A 25,060-nucleotide genomic window follows, 5' to 3' on the forward strand; every position below is an offset into this window, starting at 1 on the left:
ATTTACTGAGAGACATAAAAATAATATATTTAGGTCAGTTTGAAGGATAAAAGCAAGTCGTATGTTATAGGAACGAGTTTAAAATACATGTTGATTATGAATATGTTAGCAATGGCAAAAATACACCAATATTTAGAGAACAATCAACAAAGTAGCTGAAGAACTATCATTGTAGGTGGCAGCACTATCAAAATATGGCTCCGATTCTGCTGTTTTGGCTGAAAAATCCGCCATTTTGTGAACGCGAAAACTTGAGACTGTGCTGCCCAGCGACTGAGTTTTTACATTTGTGCTTGTTCCTGCGCTTTACAATTCTGCATTATGTGTTTTCTGAACCAAGGTGCTTGAAATGGTGAGCGTGGCGCTCGCTATTTCGCGGTGTCGGCCGTGTGAGCTGATATATGCTATGGACGATTGACGGGTGCTCAGGGAACGCTTGCTATGAGTAAGCTTTCATTTAGGGCTAGGGCACTCGATGCCTCCAAGCCCATGCCCATTTATTTGTCAGAAGAGCTTCCTGATCTTCCTGAGTACCTCTCTATAAATCGGGCGGTGCCTCAGATGCCGTCTGGAATGGAAAAAGAGGAGGAATCGGTGAGTACACTCGTCCGCCATGTTGTGTTGAAGGTTGCAATGCTGTGCATGCATCACATTGAATTGTGGCAGCTGGAACACCATACCCACCATACTGCAACAATTGGTGAAACTGGATAGAATGTTTGTATGTTGAAATAAATGAATGTACTGGAACAGAATTTGAATGAAAAGGTAAATCACCTGTGTATGTGGCTGTGCACACTTCCAGCAGGTGGTGCACACTTGTAAATTGAAATCACATGTTACATGCACACAATGTACATAAATTGATCTATTTGGCCCATAGTACTCTTGCTGTATCGAGCTCCTAGTCTGACCATACTTGAAGCGGTGAGCTGAATATTGTGTAGACTTGGCATTGCAATTGTAGCGATTCATCCTTAATTGGTCTTGCTTTTGCTAAAATGTGGGGTATTGATAAATAAATGTCCCAACTCCCAGTGTTAATACTAATTAAGATTATAAGTTACATGACCATTATATTTATTTCTGACCATCAGGTGGGATAAAGATAATTCAGGTAGCAAGGAGCTATTATGGTCATTATGTAGTGCCTACTGTAACTGCCTAAGTGCAGGCCTCAGGAGGGAATTCCTTAGGGTGCTGGTGCTTCATCACAGTAGGTGACCTGAACATCAGTAGTAAAATAGAATAGTTATACTAGCAGCCCTCACCTGACAGGCACTAGGATGATGTTTATTTTACACATGTTGGAGACTGAGACAGATGCTAACTAAACCAGCTGAGACAGCAGGCCACCAATTGAATCACCAAAATAGCAAACCACAAACCAATTTCACTGAAAAGCAGGCCACCAAATTCACCCAAACAGAAGCCTTTCAGTGGGATTACACACTTTACAGCACCAGTTGGACTGGGGCAAAGGACCAGCTGCTTGGAACAATGGGGGGGGGGAGGGACCAGCTGGTTGTGGAAAACGACAGGCAGGCTGAGACGGATACTGGCGGGCTTCGACGGTCGACAAGCTCCGGAACTGGCGGGCTGGGACGAGATTCTGGCTGTTGGACCGGGGACGTTTCGTGTCCCGGGATCGGCGGCTTAAACCGCTAATGGAAAAACAGCGGTATTGTACGGAGTATGCTCGGATAAACCCAAGGGAAGGCACAAATTGCTGCCCACAACAAAAACTTATTGCTTTGCCTGACCAATCTGCCCGGATGAATTCGAAAGTAACTGAGCAGGGGGGGGGGGGGGAGTGATTTAAGTTGTAACGGAGGAACGAACTACTTGCGTTGCGGAAATAATTCGGTCAATTACACTAAAGTGTTATAGTCCTTTTCTCCCTTCTGAATATTGCTACGGCATTTCGGTTCGGCCCGGAAGAAGAGGCAGTGCCGACCTATTGATGTTACTACTTACTATAGTCTGTTTTTATTCTTGAGGTACGTTTTCAGCTCCAAGTATGTTTTCAACTAAGCACGCGTTTTAAACAGCGAAACGGGCAAAAACCTAACCTGAGAATATCGAACGTCGCCTAATTCTAACGTGATTTCTCCCCGATAATCTCCATAGGTGCGTTTGGCAGATAGCTATTAGAACACAGGTAATGTCATTCTGTGGAGCTTGCATTGCATTCTGTGGAACTTGTAATGTAGGGACATAGGTAGTAACTAGTAGGTACCATTGACAGAACCACTTAATAGATTCGGTCGTCAGTAATAGTGAAAAATGAAGTTTTCCCGGCATTGGTTGGTAATTTGTGCTTTCGTAAGGACATTCTGTGCCAGCTGCCACGAGTTACGTCATAATAGTATGCTTATTTTTGAAGACACAATTTCCATGTATTTACCAAGCACAATTAAAAATCGAACATTTTTACCGTAAGAAATTCTTGCCAGATGTTGAAGTTGCCAAAACTCCTAGTGAGAACTTCGAAAATGAACTTGGAGCCAAACACCTTTTGAATAAAAACAGACTGTAATTGTTTGATGTTATTTCTGAGGTTAGGTCAATCACGCAGTAGTTAGGTTCCGAGCTGTGGCTGGATGCGACCACTGGGTCTCGAGATAGCGGGGGCAGGGGGGGGGGTCGAATCCTAGGATCCGACCCTGCCGAGCGTGGATGCGGAAGTAGCCCTGGCATTACTGGGTTCAAAGAGGTTGCTTTGCATGCTGGGAGTCTTGGATTTCCACGTCCTGCTGGGGGGGGGGGGGGGGGTGTTTGAACCCCTCCTTCCAGTCCGGCTCCTGGGCCACTTAACGATGCGTGGTAGGCGGCGTCGAAATAAAAAGTACAAAAATATAAACTACTTCGGTCATTTTTTGGTCAGGTCAGAGGTCAGGTCAGCAGAGGTCATCGGAGGTCAAACTTCGCCGATTTCGGCAGTTGTCGACAAAGCGGCGCATAACTCTGGAACAGATGGAGGTACGGCGCTGCAGAAAAGCGCATTCGGTAGCGCCCTTTCCGCTCTTTATGAATACTTAGTGATCTCAGATTTGAAGGAAGGTTAACGGCTTAGCCTCCAGTCCAGAACGCAAGAACTGTCAAAATTGACGTTTTCGTGGAAGACGATTGACGTGTTCGGAAAACGATTGACGTTTTCTCGGAAAACGTTTTTCTGCAAAAGCCTCTGAAGTCTTAATCGAAACTAGCACGACACTTAATTATACCGACATCGTGTTCCTCTCGTCACGACGTGTCGCATGAACTATAAGTTGACTTTAAAAGTTCGTTTTAAAGTTTGATCTAAGGTCAAGGTCATGACCGGACCGGAAAGGTCATGCATTGTTGTTGAGCTGTATTGTTGGGCTGAACACATCTAAGCGATTTTCATCGATCTGGCATGTCTCCATCAAAAGTTACTGTCGTTGGGAGACCTTTCATGACCTGAGATGACCTCAGGGGCATGGCGAGGCGTCACGGACGATATTTTCCGATTATATGTGCCATGTTTACCTACACCTCGATGTTTGACCGTGCTTAATATGACTTTCCTCCAAAAGAAGTATCTAGAATTTAATTTTTTTCCTATTGGCTTATACCTAATGAAGGGAAGGATGGGGCAATTTGGCCGGCAGTATAATTTGGCCGTCCCCACCTTAACAATATCTGACAAAAGTGAATGAAATAATTATAGCCTCTACTCATGTGTCATTGGTGGAATTAATCCGTAGAACTTTTTTTCTTCGAAAAAATCTCCCTTTCGTAATTTTCTTTAACCCTCGCCGGCACAGGCCATTTTGCGTCCTTCGACGGAAAGAGGGGGGGGGGGAATGGTATGATCCCCCTCGCTTTTGGCCCCTGATCGAGCTAGAGCTTCGCGGAAAAACGAGCGTGTTGCCCGTCACGAGAGGAAGCCGATGCTACCCAATTTTAAGGTCCTAGGTCATCGGTTGACCTTCCAGGTCAGGTCAATGTCCCAAAATTCGGGAAAATCGGAACCTGTTAGAAAGTCGTAATGTGTGGCGGCTGTGGTTTTTTTCGGGGTGCTGATCACGAATATCGTGTTAGTTTTGATCACAGATGATGTCTTTAATCATTTAGACCAGGTCGGGTCAGGTCAGGTCAACCGGTAGGGGTCGCGACGGGTATTCGTAGTACGTGTCAACTGGGGCATTCCACGATAGATCGTACCAGGCCCGTCACCCTCATCTCTCAGATTTTAATGAAAATCGGTCCTAGGGGTAATCATAGGCCCCAAAGACGCCTGGCAAAATATCAGACTTCTCAGATCAAAACTTTTTGAGTTATATTGAATTACATTTTTTAACTTCGGTATGTAACGGTGAGTTTGATGGCATATAACTCAAGAACGGGTTAAGCAACCAACAAAAAGTAAACAACACTAAGCTTGCGATGAATCAAAAATTAATATTACTTTTTAAAAATTCCAAAGAAAAAATTCCATTGTTGAGCAAAAACCTTAATCTTTTTTCATTTGCCTCTAATGACTTTTGGGACCAAAATTTTTCACATTTTTATTTTTTCAAAATAATTTTCATGTCATTGCAAATCGACATGCAAAAAATTAGAAAGGTGTTCTTTCTATAAGTTCCTCATTTTCTCGAAAACAAAATGGGTTTCGGAGGGGTTGATACGACCCCAGCACGCCGTTTCGCTTCTAATAGAGCTAGAGCCTCGCGGAAAAAAGGAGCGTGTGTGCCGTTACAAGTCGCAGCGATTGGTACCCGATTTTAAGGTCTCAGGTTAACCGGTAGCGTCTGAGGTCAGGTCACGTGACTGAAGTTACGGGTTCGGTTTTTAGTAAATAACTTCGCAAAAAATGGCCGCAGAGCCGCGATTTTGGCATCATTGTGTTCGCCTAGCTCAGGTGCATCGAATGGTATACTTTTTGCTAGGGTGAGGTCAACTTAAGTAGTTGACCTCGGGTCAAGGTTAGGTCAGAGCCCCTCAGGCCACGAAGCTGGGCAAAGGGTATCATATGGCATATCATTCGATTCGGTAGGTCTTCCCGAGTCCATTGGTGGCTTTCCCGACTCTCTAGCTCCATTTGATCGGGAATTATTGACGAAAAACTCGTACGACCCTAGTGACGTCATAAATGACGTCACGCAAGGTTAACAATGCAAAAGTAAAGCATTGGACTTTGCAAGGAGTGCATGAAATCACGATACCATGTACGTGGGATAGTTTTATATCATTCTCGGCGCCAAAATACAGTTTTATATTTCCCCATTGATTTTTAACAGTGATGTCACGTGACCGACCTGACCTCATGTAACCTTGAAAAAATTCCCAGATATACAAGTTGTGAGACCTCTGGAGGACACCATGTATGCGTCCTGTAACTTTCATCTCGGACAGCTATGGTCATTGGCGTCCAAAACAATGTCAGAACCACACAGCCTTTTTCACCCTCGCGCTTATAGGAAAGAGGGTTGAATGAACCCTCTTTTCACTTTTTTTTCAGATGACTCAGACTTGAATTGAAATTTCAGTAACCCGTGCTGTCACTAGGCAGCTTTACCACGCCATTTGTAAGCTCCCCTCCCGAAATCACTATTCGAAACCGTTATCGTGACGTAAAATAAATACATTTATAGAAAGAACACCTTCCTAATTTTTTGCATGCTTCTTAACAATGAGCCAAATATCTTTTTAAAGAAATAAAAATTCAAAAAAATTTGGTCCCAAAGTCCAAAAAATACAAATGAAAGAAAACTTGATATGTCATATATAGAAAATAACGTATTTTTCGAAATTTCAAAAATACATATTAATCTCTGTTTCATTGCAAGTTCAATGTTATATAACATTTGGCATTTGAATAATCCGTCTTAGAGTTACAGCCCGCGAAACTTAGCGCTGCAAAGCAAGATCCAAAAAATGTTATACACCATAACTCAAAAAATACTTATCTGATAAGCCTGAATTTTTTACAGGTGGATTCAGAGCCCCTGATTACCCCTGAGACCAATTCTCGTCCAATTCCGAGAGATGAGGGTGTCAAATTGGAAAAAAGTGGTACGATCTATCGTGGAATGCCCCAACTGCCTCGACAGCTTCTTAACATGTTACGAAGGCACCAAAACTACTTCGTAAATGTTCAAATGGTTGTTAAATTCGAATTCAGCTGCAAAAGCTAGCTTAGAAACATGTAAAACTCGAAAAAGTGAACCGAGGTCACCAAAAGGTCAATAACCTGACCTGACCTTCTTCAGGTGACCTTGGCATCCACCCTAATGCGTGGGAGCAACATCAAATCACATGTTTGAACGTTTTAAACCACGAAAAGCTTGCAACCGCGCGGCTAATGCGAACCGACATACCAACGCCGAATCTCGATTCCGGCCAAACATGGTCTCGGAAAAGAGGTCACAGGTCAAAGGTCATTTCGGTCAGGGTCATGAAATTTTAACCCTCGCCGGCACAGGGGGGGGGTTGATGCAACCCCCCTAAGGTTTTTCGCGAATAACTCGCGTAAAAAGCGGCCGATCGCGACGAAACTGTCAGTACCCTCGCATTGATCAATGTTACACCTACCCTGGAAATTTCATGACCCTGACCCCAATGACCTTTGACCTGTGACCTCTTTTCTGTGACCATGTTTGGCCGAAATCGCGATTTGGCGTATGTCGGCTCGCATTAGCCGCACGTTTGCAAGCTTTTCGTGGTTTCAAACGTTCAAACATGTAATTTGATGTTGCTCCCATGCATTAGGGTGGGTGTCAAGGTCACCTGAAAGGTCATTGACCTTTGGTGACCTCGGTTCACTTTTTCGAGTTTTACATGTTTCTATGCTAGTTTTTGGAGCTGAATTCGAATTTAGCAACCATTTGAACATTTACGAAGTAGTTTTGGTGCCTTCGTAACATGTTCCGGCTCTGTCAGAGGCGGATGACAGGTACTACGAATACCCGTCACGACCCCTACCGGTTGACCTGACCTGACCTGACCTGACCTGACCCGACCTCGTCTAAACGCTTAATGACATCACCTGTGATCAAAACTAACACGATATTCGTGAGCAGCAGTCAGCTCCCCGGAAAACCCCTTAGCAGCAGGGTTGGCAGGGGGTGGCAAAAACTGATTTTAGCCAGTGGTTTTAACCGGTTTAAACCGGCTGGCAGAAACCATGGTGGCAAAAACTGGCAAAAACTGGCTAAAACTCTTAGTGACCAAAACTTCGTTTCTTTTCTAAAAAGCAATTGATTAAAATGTACGAATGAAAAACGAACACGAAAAAGTCTGGATGTCATTGGGACCCACTAAACATTCCGAGCTTTGCCTCATTAGTTTACCGCTGCTTAAAATGTCTATGAATGTCGGTAGACGGCTCAAGAACAGCTGTGTCGATTGAACATAAATTTGGTACTGGCACAGTCCGGAACCGGTTAGTAGGGTATCGTGCACCAAGTCAGTAGCAGTTCTGCAGGGCCTTCACACTTCTGCAGGACTCACCCTCGCATTCGCTCATTTGTCTACCCAAAAAGGCGTCTTACTGGTTACTAATGGTTACTCATCGTCTCTGATTACTGGTTACTCATGAAAATATTTTGAAGGGTTTTAGCACTAGAATGGACAGTATATTACCTCCGTTTAAAAGCATATAGCTTTCAATCAATCCCCTTTAAAACGTTTCCTGCTCAAAGGCATGTATACTCAATACTGTATAGGGATAGCGGTATGATTGATTTTAGTTTTCGCCAGTTTTTGCCACTTTATGCCGGTTAAAACCGGTTTAAACCAGCAAAAATGCCGGCAAAAATGCCAACCCTGCGATCTACCTCAGTGCATCAAACGTTTGACTAATGTATAACTGATGAATCGGCCGCGGTCACAATCGTGTCGTGAATTCATGATGCCTTTCGCAACAAGCAATGCTGAACGTTACTTCAGCGTTACTTCAGGCGAGCGTTACTTCACAAGGCCATCAAACTTGTTATATGGAAAAATTGTGTATACAATTTTATTTGCTAGCTACGGACTGATCGACAATCGATTCATATCAACTCTAGTTGGCCAAAAGACATACCGTTGGAAACTGTTTGGCACACGGACGTATCGATAGATGAGCCTATATGATGACGAGCATTATAATTTTTTTTCTGGTGAGTGGTGAGGTCACTTGATGTGACCTGTTGACCTGACCTTGAAAGACCTGGGTCTGAAATTTTCACATGTGCTGAAAAGATGCATGTGGAGGCGTGTCGAGAACGATGGCTGGCGCCGCCGTTTTTTTTTATAGATACCCGCGAAAAACCGCAAGGGGATGTTCAAATGCCCCGCAGTTCGCGGTTTTGAATAGCTTCGAGTCATTGAAACCTTGTTTGGACTTTGGAATCTGGCGTGCTTGCATGCTGGATCTCAACCTCATTTTGTCCTTTACAGGAACGCCACTTACAAGAGGCGATAAGCGCTGGGAAAGTGATCCCAACACCAGAGGTGTTTGGGCTGGAGGAGCTCGGGGACGGCGACAGACTGAATCTTCTCTACCCGCATAACAACAAAGTACCCAAACAGTACATTCACTACCAGTGTAAGTATTGAATTCTAGCCTCTATCAACCAGTGCATTGCAATGCATCTGATATGCCTGAAGAAATCGGTAATCCATAAAGTGAAGTGCAGTTGATGACCGATAACGGATGGAAACCCAGGAAGGACTGAAAACGTTAGCCGATTACCTGCATGACCTGATTTTATTCACCTGGGGCTAATTATGTGACGAATGTGCAAAGAATGTATGTGGAGCTAAGCGACGTTTATGTTTTTTTATTCTTTAATTACAAAAGCCATTGGGGAATGCGTCCTCCACGGCTCAGCTAAAGCGTGATTGGGTCACAATTGTTTGTAGCTGAGTGATTGAAAGGAAGACGTATAGAAAGAAGCGTCTTGGATAATTTTAGATCTTTCGAATTGATGCTCGATGCTCTCCGTAACATTTTTCATGCCTGATTTTCGTTTTGTTTTATTGCAGCGTGGTTGGTTTGTGATGTTCTGATGACTTAGCCAATTCTTTGTGGATGATGAAACTTGTTTTCAGCTTATGCCTTTGATAATGACGTTCCCGAATACGATTTGGACTCGGATGACGAAATGTGGATCAATGCGCAAGTAAAAAAGATGGACGTCTCTCTTACATACGACCAGGTATGTATTGCCAATGGACGGCAATTCGTGTCAAAATGCTGTTGGCTAAGCATTAGCCGAAATTAAGGGCTGGGCTTTTCTGATACGAAGGTACTAAGAGACCACAGAAGGCTTTTTAATTGTCGGATGAATCACTAACATTACGGCAATGGAATATCAGGGATGGTAACTGTTGGCTGGCATGTTCCACAGTTTGAAGAGATGATGGACCGTCTGGAGAAGGGCTCTGGCCAACAGGTGATCACGCTGAAGGAAGCCAAGCTGCTTCTCAAGGAGGATGACGATCTCATAGTGGCCGTCTATGATTATTGGCTTAATAAGAGGCTCAGACTGGTAAGTTCAAAACGCCTTTCTCTTCAGGGGTTGGTGCGATAACTTGCTTTAGGATAATAAGGTATAGGGACAAAAAAAAAAACGTCTAAGTGAATATGGCGTTGAAGCAGCCACGGCATTTTTCGGTAATTTCCATCACCGGGAAACTTTTTTTTATTTTTATACGCGTTATTATCTTTTATCTCTGCTCCCTCTTTTTTCGACCTATTCTTTTGTTCTTGTTATTGTGTCATCTGCAATTCTGCATTGTTCATTCTTCCAGTTTGTCTTTCCAGTTTGCACCCCTCGTTGTTTCATGGTTTTTATTATTGTGTCCATCTCGCCTTTCTAGGTTTCTTTGATCGCCCGCCGTACCCTCTCTCTCTGTTTTGCTTATTCGTTTCTTTTATGTGAGCGGAGCGCTCAATTGACCATGCTGCACCCACCTTTTTGCCGACAGCAATATCCGCTCATTCCGACCGTGAAGACGGAAAAGACGGTTGGTGCAGGACACACCAACAATCCGTATATCGCTTTCCGTCGACGCGTCGAAAAGATGCAAACCAGGAAGAACCGCAAAAATGACGAGGCCTCTTATGAGAAAATGCTGAAACTCCGCCGGGATCTCAGTCGTGCAGTAACCATCCTCGAAATGGTTAAGCGCAGAGAGAAGATGAAAAAGGAGCATCTGCATCTAACAGTCGAAATCTTCGAAAAGCGGTATGCTCTTATTTATGCATTTTTGTCATTTGGTTTCAGTGTGTTTTTACTTTATTTCTTATGGAAGAATCTATGTAAAGAAAAAAAAAGTTTTGCTCACTTTGGGACCTTTTTTGTCATTGCAGGTACTCTATTGGCGACTTCAGCGGTCAGGTGCTAACCGACGTCAGTGCTTACAAGGCCTCGTCGGTGAGCAGCGGCCTGGCGCCGGGCGGTGGCGGCGCGGCGGCGGCGTCCGCGCAGTGTCAGACGCCGGCGCCGCCGCCGCCGCCGCCCCCGCCGCCGCCCGCGCAGTCGGTCACCTCGCGCCCGGCATTCAACTCGTCCATCTACCTCAACCAACACCAGTGGGCCACCAAAGTGAAAATCCGCACCGTGCAGGTGAGTTTTGCGTAAATTCTAAGCTATTTTTGTGGTAAATAAATGTTTTATACCATGCTTTTGCTTGCCACTCTAGAAAAGGTGCCTCCAGATAGGTAATCGCGCCCAAAGATAGGTAATCACATGGCTGTAAATGAAACATTCAGATCAATCATCTGCGTTGTGTGCTTAACAGGACGATCTTCCACCAAAAGAGAAACGTGCTTACAAGAAGAGAAAGCACGGTCGCTCACACATCATACCCTCTGCAAGACCGTCCACAAGGTTAGTAATTTGTGACACATTGCTATCAAAATAATGACGTCATTGTGCATTTGAGTGTGTGGCTTGTGAAAAAGAAATATAATCGTCAAAGTTAAGCCGCAATGCTTATTATTATTATTTTTTTAATGCATGCAGCTGAACAGTTTCTACGTTGAAGTGTGTCAGTGCAACCCTTCTATTTAGCATCATGAACTTTACTGGTGTCTACTTTGTAGTCGATCTGACTTCACTAAACCGTCCGGTCCCGTGGTCTCGCCAACAGCGGCTACCTTCACGTCAGTGACGTGGTCATCGACACGGTGACCAGTGACGAGGAGGAGGCGGCGCCGCTGCCGTCCAGTCTGTCCGCGCACCTGCCGGCGGCCAGCGCCGTCTCGGAAGGCGAGGACGAAGACCCGGACGGCGAGTTCACATTCCGCCGCAAAAGGAACTGCTCCTACCTGGCGGTGAGTCAACGGCGCCCTTCATATCGGCTGTTCGGTGTGACTCGAGCTTAAATAGTTTTACTTATGAGCGGAACGTGAAGGGAGTAATATTTCTCGTGAAGTGTGATTATTTTTTTTTTTTAGAGCGTATATGAGTTTTGTTTATCACAAATCGGATTGTTTAGTCTTTGTTGTGTGAACGCCACCCTGTACCGTGCTAACATACGTGTCAAAGTGCGTCTTTTTCAGTGGTTGTTCCGCCAGCGTTTGCGTTTGTTAACGTGGGGCTGTGTTGCAGCCATCGCTCTCCGAGCGGCTGGAGGGCAGAGGTGCTGGCCAGGAGCCGCCGCCGTCTGTCCGCGGCGCGGCCGGGAAGCGCCATTACCGGCTAGGATCGCTGCGGCGGCCCCGACGGCACTTCCTCGGGCTGGTGCGGCACAGAGTCGGCAGGGGCGGGAGGTGAGTGGACTACTCGGTTTCTGGTAGTGTTTCACTGTCTTGGTCGGGATATGGAACGTGTTATTAACTCCATCTGTGCAAACGGTCCGTGCCCATGGGTCGCGCTATGCAAATTAAATCACACCAGAGTACTTCCAATACGGCATAAAAATGACCAGTTACGTATAAGTAGGGTTTCACGCCGCACACTACCCAAAGGCCCGTGTGCCCGTCAGCCAAATGATGCATAGCACCACATAGCCACCAACCGGTGATTTCGTCCGTGCCCGGCTCATCGATACGGACAGACCGAACGTTCAGCGTGTCACAGTAGATGGCGGCACGGTCTTGTCGGTCTCGGGTGTGGTGCGGCCCTTTCTCGCCAGGTGTCAGCCTGCTCAGTAGGCCTGCACGACCTGAGGATGCTGCTTCTCTCCGTTCCAAGCTTTTTGCAACCAAGTTAGGATGAGATATCTTGTCTGTCTCATTTTCTCCCAGATGAAGTCGATCCTAAATCGTTCGTTCTTTTGTCGCCTTTCACAGGGTAATCATTGACCGGACGTTCGCCAATGGTGACGACTACTGGCGGTCACTGGACTTTGATGTGCTAACAGACAGCAGGGGGACGGAGAGCTTCTCGTGAGTATTATCAAACAGCTCATTTATATTTAGTTTGACATGCGTAAGCTCTTGTTTATGTGTTTCGTCGCGTAAAAACGTTTCAAGCTAACTTCTGGAAATTATCAGTGTGGCTAAATTCATTTTACGTTAGGGGGAAGATGTAGAAAAAAGGCCGGAAAGGATGCCGTTATTTTCATAAAACTTGACTTCGACCCTTTTTAAGCACCGTTTTTATATCTTTATGTCATGAGAAAATGATGTAGAAATATTAAATACTGATAAAATTTTGAAGGCATCCTGAATTCAGGGCTGCGGAGTCGATGGATTTTCGGCGACTCCGACTCCGGCTTTCAAAAACCAGCTCCGACTCCGACTCCGACTCCGGGCAGAATTGTCGACTCCGACCGACTCCAACTCCCGACTCCGACTCCGCAGACCTAGCAGGGCTGCGGAGTCGACAGATTTTCGGTGACTCCGACTCCGACTCCGGCTCGGGTTTCTAAAATCGACTCCGACTCCGACTCCGGTCACAACTGTCGACTCCGACCGACTCCGACTCCGACTCCGACTCCGACTCCGGCTCCGTAGCCCTGATCCTGATATTCGGGATGTCAAATGAGGTTTTTAAGTCGGGTCATACTAGTACATTTAAACATTTTAGCTATTCGAATGGTTATCTTGGCGTCTTGGGAGTTTGAGAGGTTCGGGTTTCTCTTGCTCCTAGACGTTTGGGTTCGAGGTTATATCATAGTGTAATAAATAACTACCACTACCCCTACCACTATGGTTATATGGTTATATGTTGTGACTGCCGTGAGGATGTTTTTATTTATTCTTTTAGGATGTCATTATACTCTTCATTATGGGTGGATTTCCCCGCAACATTACAATTTTGGACACACTGGAAATTATACCCTGAATAAACCCTGGTGCGTGGGCGTCTGATCATAAAACATGTTTGCTCCCTAAGAGTGTTTACTGTTTATGCGACATTTCTAAGCGATGTGTATGATATTGGGGCGCTTATGTTGCGTGAGCACTTTCTAATCAGTTCATGACAATGAAGCCATCTTGTTTTTCTTGAAGTGATCTTTTTTAGGCTGGACCTTTTTTAGTGCAAAAGTTAAAAGGAAAGGGCACCAGTCGTCTACCATTCATGCCATGCTGTTACTCGTGTTTCAGGCGGCGCTTCTGTCCTGTGGAGGAGCCCCCGCCGAGCCCCGTTTCGGAGCTGGACGTGGAGGACTACATCCAGCACCTGCCGTCCGGTTACCAGATCGAGGGCACGCCGCTGGACGCGAGCGGCTCTGTGAGCAGCTCCCAGCCACCCGGCCGGCCGCTCAGCGTCCACATGGTGCCCAGCTCCAGCGTTCGGCTGGTGCCCACCCCGGAGCTGGCCGCGGACGTGTGCTCGCCGCCGGCCAGTCCGACCGGCGACACGCTCGGCCTGTCGTCGTTCTCGCTGGCGCCGTCAGATACATTCAGTGAACTGGTGACGAACCTGATTAGCCCGTACCTAGTGGACAGTGACGGTGTGCTAATGGACAGTGCCCAGAACGGCGCCGATCTGGACGGTGCCGAGGAGGGCAGTTGGACGGCCTCCGAACCCCCTGCCGACTCGGCGGGACCCGCGGCCGGCAGGACGACCGGCTTCTCGGGTGCAGAACGTGAGTTTGCAGCTCTCGTGATCAATGGCAGTGATCGTTCGCCTTGTAGCTTACCCATATCCGTTTAGATTTGCAATTCTTGTGCGCCATAGTGGGGTTGATGTTGCGTTTCTGGCTGTGATTTGTTATACAGCGTTAAATCGCTTTAAGCCGTTTTCGGCTTGCCGGCCCTGACCTTTCATGTTTGCATTGGTCGGCGTATCAATGAAGACATCGTGGTCCGCGGGTGCGCTCCCTCTCGTTCACGGGTTGGTGTCTCCCTGGTCACCTGTGACGCCCGGCTGCCGGTCGCAGGCTGTGGCCGGCCAGAGGTGAACGGCGGCGTGTGGCCCACGCCGGTGACGTCAGCGCCGTCTGGCCTGGTGACGCTGCTGGGCGGCAGCGGCGGCATGACGACCACGTCGGCGGGCAGCGCCGTGCTGCTGGCTGACACGCCGCCCGCCATGGAGCTGATGACCGACAAGGCCGACAATGGCCACCTGGCCGGCAGGTGAGCGACGCACAGACGTGTCTGTGTCTGACTCAAACCCGGTCATCCGGTGAACATAAATTACCGTAAAGTACTGTATTTAAACAAAAACTGGTTTGGACCGAACGAGTAGGTCGGTATAGCAACGTTAATCCCTCACCTCGACTGGGGCTGGGGCACGGGCTTTCTTCGCCGTTTAACATAAATGGTAACACTCTGACTTTAAGGATCGCTTTTTACGTAAGCGGTTCAGTTGTGCATCTTTTGACGCCCATCTTGTTAAATATTTGTCTCTGGTTGACGAATTTGGTGCGAAATGCTACGGGGATTGCATCATTGCAACCGCCATCCTGTGCGTTCTATGGTTCCGAAAAGGGGATGTGGAGAGTAGGGTAAAACAGTATTTTTTTTTATTAAATAGGGTCGATACTTTTACAACTTCACGAAACTGATACAAACAACAAAAAATGTGTCGAATGTCCGAGATGCCATTTATTGCCAAAACTTAACATTTTGCCCCTAATAGTACAGCCAGCTTCAGAATTTCACGTGCTTCAAAAATGACATAATATTTGAAAAACGAGACTTGTGGCTTCTGGTGGCTTCGTTGTGCGGTTGGGTCTTTAGTAGCCCGATGCACCTGTCTCCGTTTATCAATGCTGAAAAGGCGGCTGGCCTGCACCCTGTTTGACTGTGGCGCCCCGTCTGTGTGTCCCCGGCAGTGAACCCCACTCGCGGCATAGTGAACCGCCGGTCTCGGCCAGCGATGTGAGGAAGGGCTGTGGTCCCATGGAGGTGACCTGAGCAGGAGCCGTCGCTGGCCAGCCGTTTCAGTTTCACTCTCGGAAGCGCAGGCTTCTGATCAGCCCCGTCCCAATGCGTTATTCGATATGACGAATAGATGTTTCTCCGTACGCCAGTACTACTCGGCATGCCTTGTTTATTTGATAGAAACACAATTTTAGTACAAACTCATGTAGGTGGTGTGAATTTCATCGCTGGGCATTTATGGTCGGTTGCATCGTCATTTCTATTCAGTTGTAACTAAGTGGATGACTGTATCCTGCTGAAAAGTTCTGCTGTCTGATTCAGTTGATTGGGTATTTATTATGATCATTTCACTCTCCACACTAGTTCCATGGCGTACTTTGGATGGGGTGAGTGACAGCTCATGGATAACAGCCGTGAATGGCTGGGGTCCACACTATCATTGTGTTTTTCAATGACATATCCTTGTTGATTTCGCAAGTAGCAGTCTTGTTCAGGTGGTGAACTGCGAGATCCGCGCGCACAGTCAGTCCCGAATAACGCATTCAGTTGAACATAGGTAAACTACATAAATTCTGTCTCATGTTTGCACATAAGGCATGGATAGTTCATCCTAGACGGGAGAGCCCGTATATTCCAGATTGTCTTTGGGAGATTTAGAAAAAAAGTACAGGCTGCCTCGTTGTTCCTGTTTACCCCATTCGTTGTTTTAGTCTAGGACCTTGCATTGAATGGCGAATTTAACACATAAAAAGCAAAGGATTAAGTAGACTTGATGAGATATACCAGTTGCAAAATCATCGCAAAATTGTACATAACATAGTTACAGTATTGACCAAACGGTTTGGTGAGCATTGTCTTGTTTTACTGGTGGCTGTGGTGTTACGCGTGACGGTTGACGTCAACATTGTCAAATGTGTTGGCGACTCGCGCGAGTGGCGGGCCGCCGGTCGGATCACTGTCGGTGCCGTGCTTTTTGTGGAATCAATTGTCCCCGATAACTCGCTTGTATCGCTGTGCGCCTCGATGCGCTGAACGTCTTTCATGAGACTGGTGTGTGTGGCCGTTCTGTACGGCGGAGCGCGTCCGCCAGGCCACTACCGGGCGTGCCGGACGTGGCGGCGGCGCGTGTCTGCCGGCTCTATACGCTTTCATTGTGATGTGTATGGTCATTTATTGTAGCACTTCTGTACATATGTCATGAATCGCATTGCTCTGGCAAAAAGAAAGAAATAAATGTCATCATCTCTGTCCTATTATCTTTTTTCAAACTCAGTCCGTATTAGTACGTATTTTACGCTGTTTTTTTTCCTTAGAAATTACTCAAGGCTGCAGCACAACGATGGATATCTCTCCCCTCTTGCATGCGGGTAGTCGACGATTATGGCTGGTCGAACAAACGAATATTTCCCAGGGCTATATAACGACCATTTTGCACACAATAGCAGCACAAATTTGTTGATTTTGTCTTTCGACCACATAAACAACTGTAGCCCACCCTTTCACTCGTCTCCCCTCCCCCATAAGTGCTCAGCTGGGGGGCTGTGTGACCACTGAATCTGACGCCGTAGATCTTTCTCTCAATCGACGAGGGTGGCGCCTCGCACACCTGGTTATATCCTGGTTTACTTTCCCGGTATTAGAACTGCTCAGTCATAGCGGCGCTGGGGGTACTGTCACAAGCCTGCCATCTGGTGGTTCGATAGCTATTCGACGGAGGGCGGCCGGCAGGGGGCGGGATAGGTCCTCGCTCGACAAAAACATAACTGGAATGATCTCAATGGTGTGTGATTGCAGCCTGTTCAGTTTCATGTTCATAGTGTCGCCTTGGCAGAGAGGTAATTAGATTTGCTAACTCGCGGTCAGCGATGTGATCGTGCTAACAATCTAGCAGACTGATGGCTGGATATAACGACCGTACCGCATTATCAGACAGGGGCATCATTCATTTAGGGCATCGTAAAACTCATGTGCATCACTCTTCACCGTTTTGAAAGCCATGCCCCTGCGAACTAGCGTGTATCGTTGGTTTTCTCGAGTAGACCCGAATTTAGGACTTGGTGGTCTTCAAGGGATACATGAGCCCCGCAGAGGTAATCTTTTCCGCATCATTGCTCGTATACTCATGTTACGGGCTGATGGTTGTCCCACCAGACAAGCGACGATCCGATAGGAGCGTATATACCTACAACTTGGGACTCGAGGGTGACGGTTTAGTGGCTGGGTGGTCACGGACCTGAAATGATCTCGCTCTCAATTGACCGAAAGGGCCTGGCCCAACAGGAAAAGCATTCTGACAAACAACATACCGTTGCAAACATCAGTGACAATGGTGGTACAGGGGCAGTGCTAGTTACAAACCAGTTCAAACAAAGCTAATTTACCGTTGAATGTGTTACAGGTGGTGTAGAAGGGAATAAGCGGGGCAGGCGGCGTGTGGTCATTGACACGTTAAACGTTTCACCTTTGTTTTCCGTGTACCCGGAATTTCCCGATCAGGCGCTGGTAGAGATCAGAAACATGCGCAATAATCGTGCTTCGCGTGGCCTATGATCTTAGAAACGCGCTCATGCAAAATTATTGGAGAAATTTTATAAAGCACAAATTCTAATCGATCTTCGAATTTCATCCAAATAAAATCAAATATGTGACAGTGAACCTCCACGCAAAACGTCTATAAAGGAAGGCGTAGGAACGATTTTCAAGCTGACGGAGAGGGGTGGCAGGATCACCACTCCAGTGTCCCCCTCTCATACCGATTGGTCCTCAGCCTTGTTAGAGATCTATACCGAAGTCGCTAGGCATTAACCCGCGAGTTGCTGGGGGGGGGGGCGTTAAACGCCCCCACTTTTTTCGCCGGGCCGTAGCATAAAAACGGCGCGCCGCAGGCGCGCCAAATTTTGGGTACCTGTAGGGAATTGATTGAAGTTTATTGTGTCAAAGTTTCAAAAAAAATCGGTCGGAAAATTTTTGAGATCGAGGTTTTAGTGACGTCATGATTTCTGAGTTTTCGACCAAAAACGGCATATGTTCAAAAAATCATATAAAATCACAGAATAGACATATAGACATGCCGTAAACGCCATTAGACTGCCAATACCATGAAAAATCAAATGGCTATCTTCGATTATTGATTATCGTTCCGCATTTTCCAAAATCTTGAACTGAATCTTGGCAATTTCTCGTGACTACTTCACGACCATGCTACATGAATTTCTTAAATTGAACTCTTTTAGCCAAACACGTACACATATGATAAAATGAATGTCACCATCGTGTTCTACGCCCCAAATTACCCATAAAACATGTGTCACAGGCTGCGAATATCAGTTTTTATTTTCGGGGATATGTGCCTGCCCGGTTGACCTGACCTTGACCCTGACCTTTGCTTGACTGACCCCTGCATGGAGCTGACACTCTTGTAGGCCTTATATGATGGATTGTGCACCGTTTTGACAGAGTTTATGACGAGAGGCGCCCATTGCGAAGTCCTGAAGTCCATGCTACTGAAAGCCCGATTTCAGGTGTTTGACCTGACCTTGACCTGAACTGTGACCTCAAAATTCAACTATAAAGTACTCATCTGAAGCGTCTCGTCGCGTTCTTTCGTTTGCCGCCTCGTGCGTTTCGCTGCGCCTATTGGTTCTCGAGTTATCGGCTGGGGGCGTTTAACGCCCCCCCCCCCCCAGCAAACGGTGGGTGGCGAAATACCCCAGCAACTGCCGGGTTAAATATTGACAAAATCGAATACACTGGCCTGACTCACCGATCGGGCCCATGTTGAAGGACATTCTGTGCGTTACCTAGCGATTCCTTTTGTCGTGTATCCGGTCATCTAGGTCTAGTTCATGTAGCGGTTGCGGGCTGCAGCGCCGTTCCGGTTCTGTTCATTTTCCTGTGAATTTGGCGTGACGACCGTCAGGAGTGATTTACCTTCATAGTGCGGTGCATAATTCTCGTGGAGAACAGCGTTTGTGGTGGGCGGCTGTGGCTGCCGATTTCCAGGCGTCGTGGCAGATACAGCCGCCGGTCGTGACCGCCGCCGGACCGACAGGGGTGTCGTGAGCGGCCGTCATTTACCTGTGGCCCACTGCAGGGAGCCCGCGCTGCACAGTCTGCAGCTCGGCGTGGCCACGGCTGCGCCGTGCCGCACCGTGCAGCCGTGAGCACCGATCTCGTCATCTCCTCTGAGATACTGAACATTTACCTCGCATGTCTTTCCTGCATTCCTTCTTTCCGTCGTCTCAGGTTCAAAATAAAGTGTCGGCCGGGTGTCGCTTAGCTGTACAACAGAGCTGTAATTTCTAGCCTACTGAAGGGACAATTGGATTTCGTTGTAACCCTTGGCATAAATGCGCGCCATTGTGTACCTACTACCTACCTACGTTTCTATTGCGGAAACCAACCCGACTATTTACATACGTTTAACGTTCTTAGCGGTATTGAGTTTTATGAAGATAGCATCAAAAGGAACAGGCTAAATGCAGCATCCTTATATGCATTTGTGTTGTCATTTGTCACGAGAACAGGTGAGCAGAGCATGCTGCACCGTTAGTGCTTTTCGTGGTAATTTCTAGACGTAAGGTATCTACATATACAAGTCCGGATTTTCTCGGTCCGGGAAGGAACGTTTTTACGAGAAAGGCACAAAATGGCCCGGTCACCGGACGACCCAATGACGGGAAATATCGGTCTGATAATTGAAATCCGAGGGACGGTATTATATCTCCGATTAGTCGTTCCGCCCTGAAATTCGGACTTTTATACTTTGGTCCAATTACTGATGAATGTGTGGAAAATGAGAATGTGTTCCTAATGCCCAGCCCATTTTTAGCACACTGACCAGTGACCATCGCCTATAGGTGAAGAATGTCGTCACGAGCGGAGGCACTCGGTTTTCCTGAGCAGGGATGATGTCAAATCTCATTTCGAGGGTGTCGCTGAAGAAGTGACCCCGAAGCCGGCGGTCATTCAGTGGAGGAAGCACAGCTCTTAACGGCTTTTATGCTGGTCTCGGAAGTTAATAACGTCGCGCCCCAGCGTCTCGACTGCGCCGTGCCGGCACTATTTAATTCTGACGGGTTTTACTGGGATGGTGATGATGGCATCGTTCCACTGGATATGCTGCATCTGCCCTCTAATCGCGCTGCATTTCGTTTCCCCCTGGGAAGCTCTGTTCATTCAGCACAAGGATGATCATGCGATGAAAACGGCGGGTGTCCTACAAGTTTTGTGTCAAATTTGATGGAATGGGATCAGCTTGAAAATATTAAATGCACCAGCAGACCAAGTCTGTCAGAACGAGGACGGATAGAAAAGGTGATATCATGGGGGGTATTTTGCCCCCCCCCCCCTAAGATCTCGAGAACTACGCAACATAGCGACAAGCAGCAAACGGTGTTAGATAGCCCCACCGGGGACCTACCTACCTTGTGACACAATTTCATTGACGTCGGTCTAACCGATGACGTCACAGGTCAGGTCAAATGTCGAATTTTCACCGTTTACAGGCATTTCAAGAAATGTGTTGTTAAATGGAGTAAAAGGCATATCATAGAAAATCATCGATATGAAATTGTCAATCAAGCAAATATTTTGCTATGCGAGGTCACTAATACCAGGTCAGGTCACTGAGGGTGACAATACGAAAGTGTCGTGTGATAAATGTTTTATGGTTCATTTTCCATGACAAATGCGATTATGTGGGTCAGGACTCAGGAAACCTTTAGGGCAAGTTAAGGTTATGTTCTGGTGAAGGTCAAGTCAAGGCTAGGTAGGTCAAATTAGGTCAAATTTCAAACTTGATATTTTTCATAAAATGGGTAGCGATTCGATGCAGCTCGTCACGGGGAGTGTAATGGTGGTCTTTATTTTGACTACGTAGTCAATTCAATCGATCAATTGCTAAAAATTGAGGTAAAAAATTGACGCTATCAATTTTGAACAGTTTTTTTTCGCTATAACTTGCCCAAAAAAGAGGGTATCGATCTAAAATTTGATATGTAGATAAAAGATGGTAGGGAGAGGGACTATCATATATGTTCTGTTTTTTTTTTCGAAATTCGAAAAGCTTTTGGATTTTTTTTTGCTATTTTTTTAAAGGAATGTTTTGATTTTTGGGGTCAAAATCACTAAATTTTGAAAATCTGAGATAGCAGTTTTGTAGCGCCGTGACGCCGTCTCTTCTCTAGGGTAGTGTGGGGTAATTTGAACATATTTTTACGTCTTCTCCATTGTACCAAATTCCAGTTCAACCCTGGATGAAGAAAAACTGCTTCAGTAGCGCAAGTGTCACTTGCTTTCACCATGCAAGCCTCATTTTTGGACGAGCCGAGCATACCTTGAATAGCATAGCCTCACTTCTCCACCAACTCACGGTGTGTTCAAATTGCCCCACCGTGGGGTAATTTGAACATACTGCCTTTACCTGTCATAAAAAACGATAGTCTCGCCAGCACCGATGTTGTTTGACCCATAAACAAATAGGCAGAACAATTCTAAACATACCTTCACTTGAAAAATCAACACAACAGCCAAAATAACAGTTGCAGAGTATCAATATCTGCACGCTGCACACCGGTCAGTGGACAGAATTCGCCCCTTTTCAATTAACAGAACGTCTATCATTTTTGTTCGATAAAAACTCTCCCAACCGTACTACATCTGTTAAAGTGGTGCCAATCGAAACATGGACATTTGGAGTTCTGATTTTGTCCAATGCCCAATTCGGAATTGGTTGGAAAAGGTAGCAGACTGGACAACATTGGACGATGGCTTGCTACACTTCAGCGCTTTTTATAAAGTAATCGTGCATAGCATTGATTGGCGAATGGAAAGCTTGTTAAGCTCTCAATATAATGAAAACTTTTCGGCTGGTAAAATTACATGATAAGCAATATAAATGACGGTTTTGAGTGTTGATAGCTGCATACATTTTCGGACATATTTGGACAAATAGTTTTAACATTTTTGGACGGATAATCAACAAAAATGCCGGACATTAGACGGATATTAGACGTAAGTTTTCTAAAACTGGCATCACTTATCTGCTAGTGCCTTGGGTCGAAAATATTGGCAAAAGAAAAACTGGGAGCGTTGTTTTTTCGGAGCTATCCTTGTCTTCATTCAAATTCTCACACTATGTTCAAATTACCCCACGCTAAAAGTTATTTTGCCATTTTAAAAAAACAGGGTTCAAAAGCAAATTTCTTGGATTGAATGCACTGATTAGGTCATTAGGTATTAGGCGCCAGCAATGCAAGATTTTGCGCTGCAATGAAGTTGCAATGACGTGTTGTTAGGCGTTTTTCCTTGCGAAATTGATTTTTTACACTGTGCGTCAACATCTTCATTCCCTGAAACTTTAACCCGCGACCGCCTGGGGGGGGGGGGGGGTCGGATCCGACCCCCCCCACTCCGTTTTTCTTGAATAACTCATGAACCACTTTCGCTATCTACTTGAAACTTGGCATACCTTCTTCCCCATCAATTTGACGTCCCCTGTGCAATTTTTAATAAAAAAATTTCCAATTTTTTTTTTAGATATATCGATTTTAGTGATGCTACTACATGGCGTTTTTAGTCAAAAAGTGGTAAATGTTTAAAAAATCGCCAAAAATCAGGGTTTAAAGCAAATTGCTAATTAAGGACATGAAAAGACGCAGCTCAACGAGTTCTTTAAAATGGCTATCTCGGAATTTCCATAAAATGCGTTTTTCACCCCTAAAAATTCAAAAAAACTATATTTTTTCGAGAACAGCTAATAAAATCCAAAATTTTGGGAATTTCCAAAAAAAACGGAATATTTGTTGTAGAGCTCTATTAGAACATTAGATGCCCCAAATTTCAACTTTCTATCTTGATTTTTGACCCCCAAATTGTAAAAAATAGCTCCAACATGCATAGGGCATGGTGACGTCATAAGCATTTTCGTGAATTAGAGGCACTTCTGAACATTGCATGTGAAAACAAATGGCACCACTAGATTCCTGGGACAAAGCTCGTCTAGAAAAGTGCATTTTTATGTCAAAAATAAAAAGTTGAAAAATTGACTTTTTTCTCAGCCCTCGTTTAGTTATGTATGGTATAAACATTTTTTATGCTTTCAATGCACACTTATCACCAGCACAGTGACTTGGGGTCACATATAACCATTACCATCGGATTCGGCGTGAAAAATAAGCCATAAAACATGTGTCGCACGCCTATGTAGCAGAAATTGAAAACCGTGACCTTTCGTGACCTGACCTGACCTTGACCCGTACTTAGTATGACCCCTATACGCACATGGTACCTTCACTAGGCCTTTGAGGTCATTTTTGGTGAGTTTCGAGCAGCAGCTATCGATTCTGCTGTCCGTAAGCCTAATCATGCAAAACCCCTGAATTTGACCTTTGACCTGACCTTGACCCGAAAGTTGACCTCAATCTTAAAATCTTAAGAGTGCTTTGGGAAGGTCTCGTAGAGACCTTTCGAACGCCGCCTCGCGGGGCTCGATACGACCATTGGTTCTCGAGATAACAGGGGGGGGGGGGTCGGATCCGACCCCCCCCCCAGGCTGTCGTGGGTACGGAAATAGCCCAGGCGGTGCCGGGTTAAACCCGTTCATATGAAAGCCCTTTTAGTTACGATAATTTCTCTCATTGGTCTTATTGTCATGCGTCTTATGGATTTTCCGTAATTTTGTGTTATTCACACTATGTTCAAATTGCCCCACATGTTCAAATTACCCCACCCTACCCTACTTCTCCATTTTTGCTCGAACATGACCTCAGGTTGACCTCAACAACTCCTGACCTAAGGTGACCTAAGACTTGAAATTTTGTGTCAAGGTGTCAAATTGATGCCCGGTAAGGTACTGAAAATTTGGCGGCGTTTTTTACCTATTCAAGAAAAACCACAGGGGTGTGGAAATAGCGTGGGGGGGGGGGGTAAAATGCCCCCCTTTCTCCATCAGGGCGCACCGCGCGGTTTAACCCGGCACCGCCTGGGCTATTTCCGTACCCACGACAGCCGGGGGGGGGGGGGGTCGGATCCGACCCCCTCCTGTTATCTCGAGAACCAATGGTCGTATCGAGCCCCGCGAGGCGGCGTTCGAAAGGTCTCTACGAGACCTTCCCAAAGCACTCTTAAGATTTTAAGATTGAGGTCAACTTTCGGGTCAAGGTCAGGTCAAAGGTCAAATTCAGGGGTTTTGCATGATTAGGCTTACGGACAGCGGAATCGATAGCTGCTGCTCGAAACTCACCAAAAATGACCTCAAAGGCCTAGTGAAGGTACCATGTGCGTATAGGGGTCATACTAAGTACGGGTCAAGGTCAGGTCAGGTCACGAAAGGTCACGGTTTTCAATTTATGCTACATAGGCGTGCGACACATGTTTTATGGCTTATTTTTCACGCCGAATCCGATGGTAATGGTTATATGTGACCCCAAGTCACTGTGCTGGTGATAAGTGTGCATTAACCCGCGCCCTGGTGGGGTCTGTTTATAACGCGACCTGGTGGGGGGGGGGGCTATTTTTTGCCCCCCCCCCCCTCGTATCTCCGAAACTACTGGACGGATCCGCAAAATTCAAACGGCGTTCGATAGCCCTGTCAAATTTGTCGAAGGAAACCAAATTTCATTGACCTCGGGGTCACCGATGACGTCACAGGTCAGGTCAAAGATGAAATGTTTCACCGTTCACGGGTCTTCTAGGGAATGCGCTATAACACCGAAGAAAACGCATTTTGTCGAGAATCAGCGATAGGGCGTCAGGAACCTAGTACATATGTTGCTATAAGAGGTCACTGACAATACCAGGTCAGGTCACCGGTCAGGTCAC

The 25,060-nt window shown here is 46.2% G+C and overlaps 1 protein-coding gene across 3 annotated transcripts; it reads left to right on the top strand.

Annotated features, from left to right (window-relative positions):
• Window positions 1–153: 153 nt before the first annotated feature.
• LOC122394380 (enhancer of polycomb homolog 1-like) lies at window positions 154–16,486 on the top strand. 3 transcript variants are annotated; one of them, XM_043391237.1, is made up of 14 exons: window positions 154–594; window positions 8,410–8,557; window positions 9,064–9,170; window positions 9,363–9,503; window positions 9,943–10,202; window positions 10,328–10,407; window positions 10,471–10,583; window positions 10,759–10,847; window positions 11,110–11,293; window positions 11,571–11,731; window positions 12,254–12,349; window positions 13,514–13,998; window positions 14,293–14,488; window positions 15,190–16,486. In XM_043391237.1, exons 1-14 carry the CDS (start codon window positions 442–444, stop codon window positions 15,269–15,271), a joined length of 2,295 nt encoding a protein of 764 aa, XP_043247172.1. In that variant the 5' UTR covers window positions 154–441; the 3' UTR covers window positions 15,272–16,486. The 3 variants fall into 3 exon arrangements, with proteins under 3 accessions (XP_043247172.1, XP_043247174.1, XP_043247171.1); XM_043391239.1 differs by having other exon boundaries at window positions 8,998–9,170; window positions 10,328–10,583; XM_043391236.1 differs by having other exon boundaries at window positions 10,328–10,583.
• Window positions 16,487–25,060: the final 8,574 nt, after the last annotated feature.

The sequence above is a fragment of the Amphibalanus amphitrite genome, unplaced genomic scaffold (assembly GCF_019059575.1).
Source record: "Amphibalanus amphitrite isolate SeventyFive unplaced genomic scaffold, NRLGWU_Aamphi_draft 000588F_arrow, whole genome shotgun sequence".
NCBI classification, from domain to species: domain Eukaryota; kingdom Metazoa; phylum Arthropoda; class Thecostraca; order Balanomorpha; family Balanidae; genus Amphibalanus; species Amphibalanus amphitrite.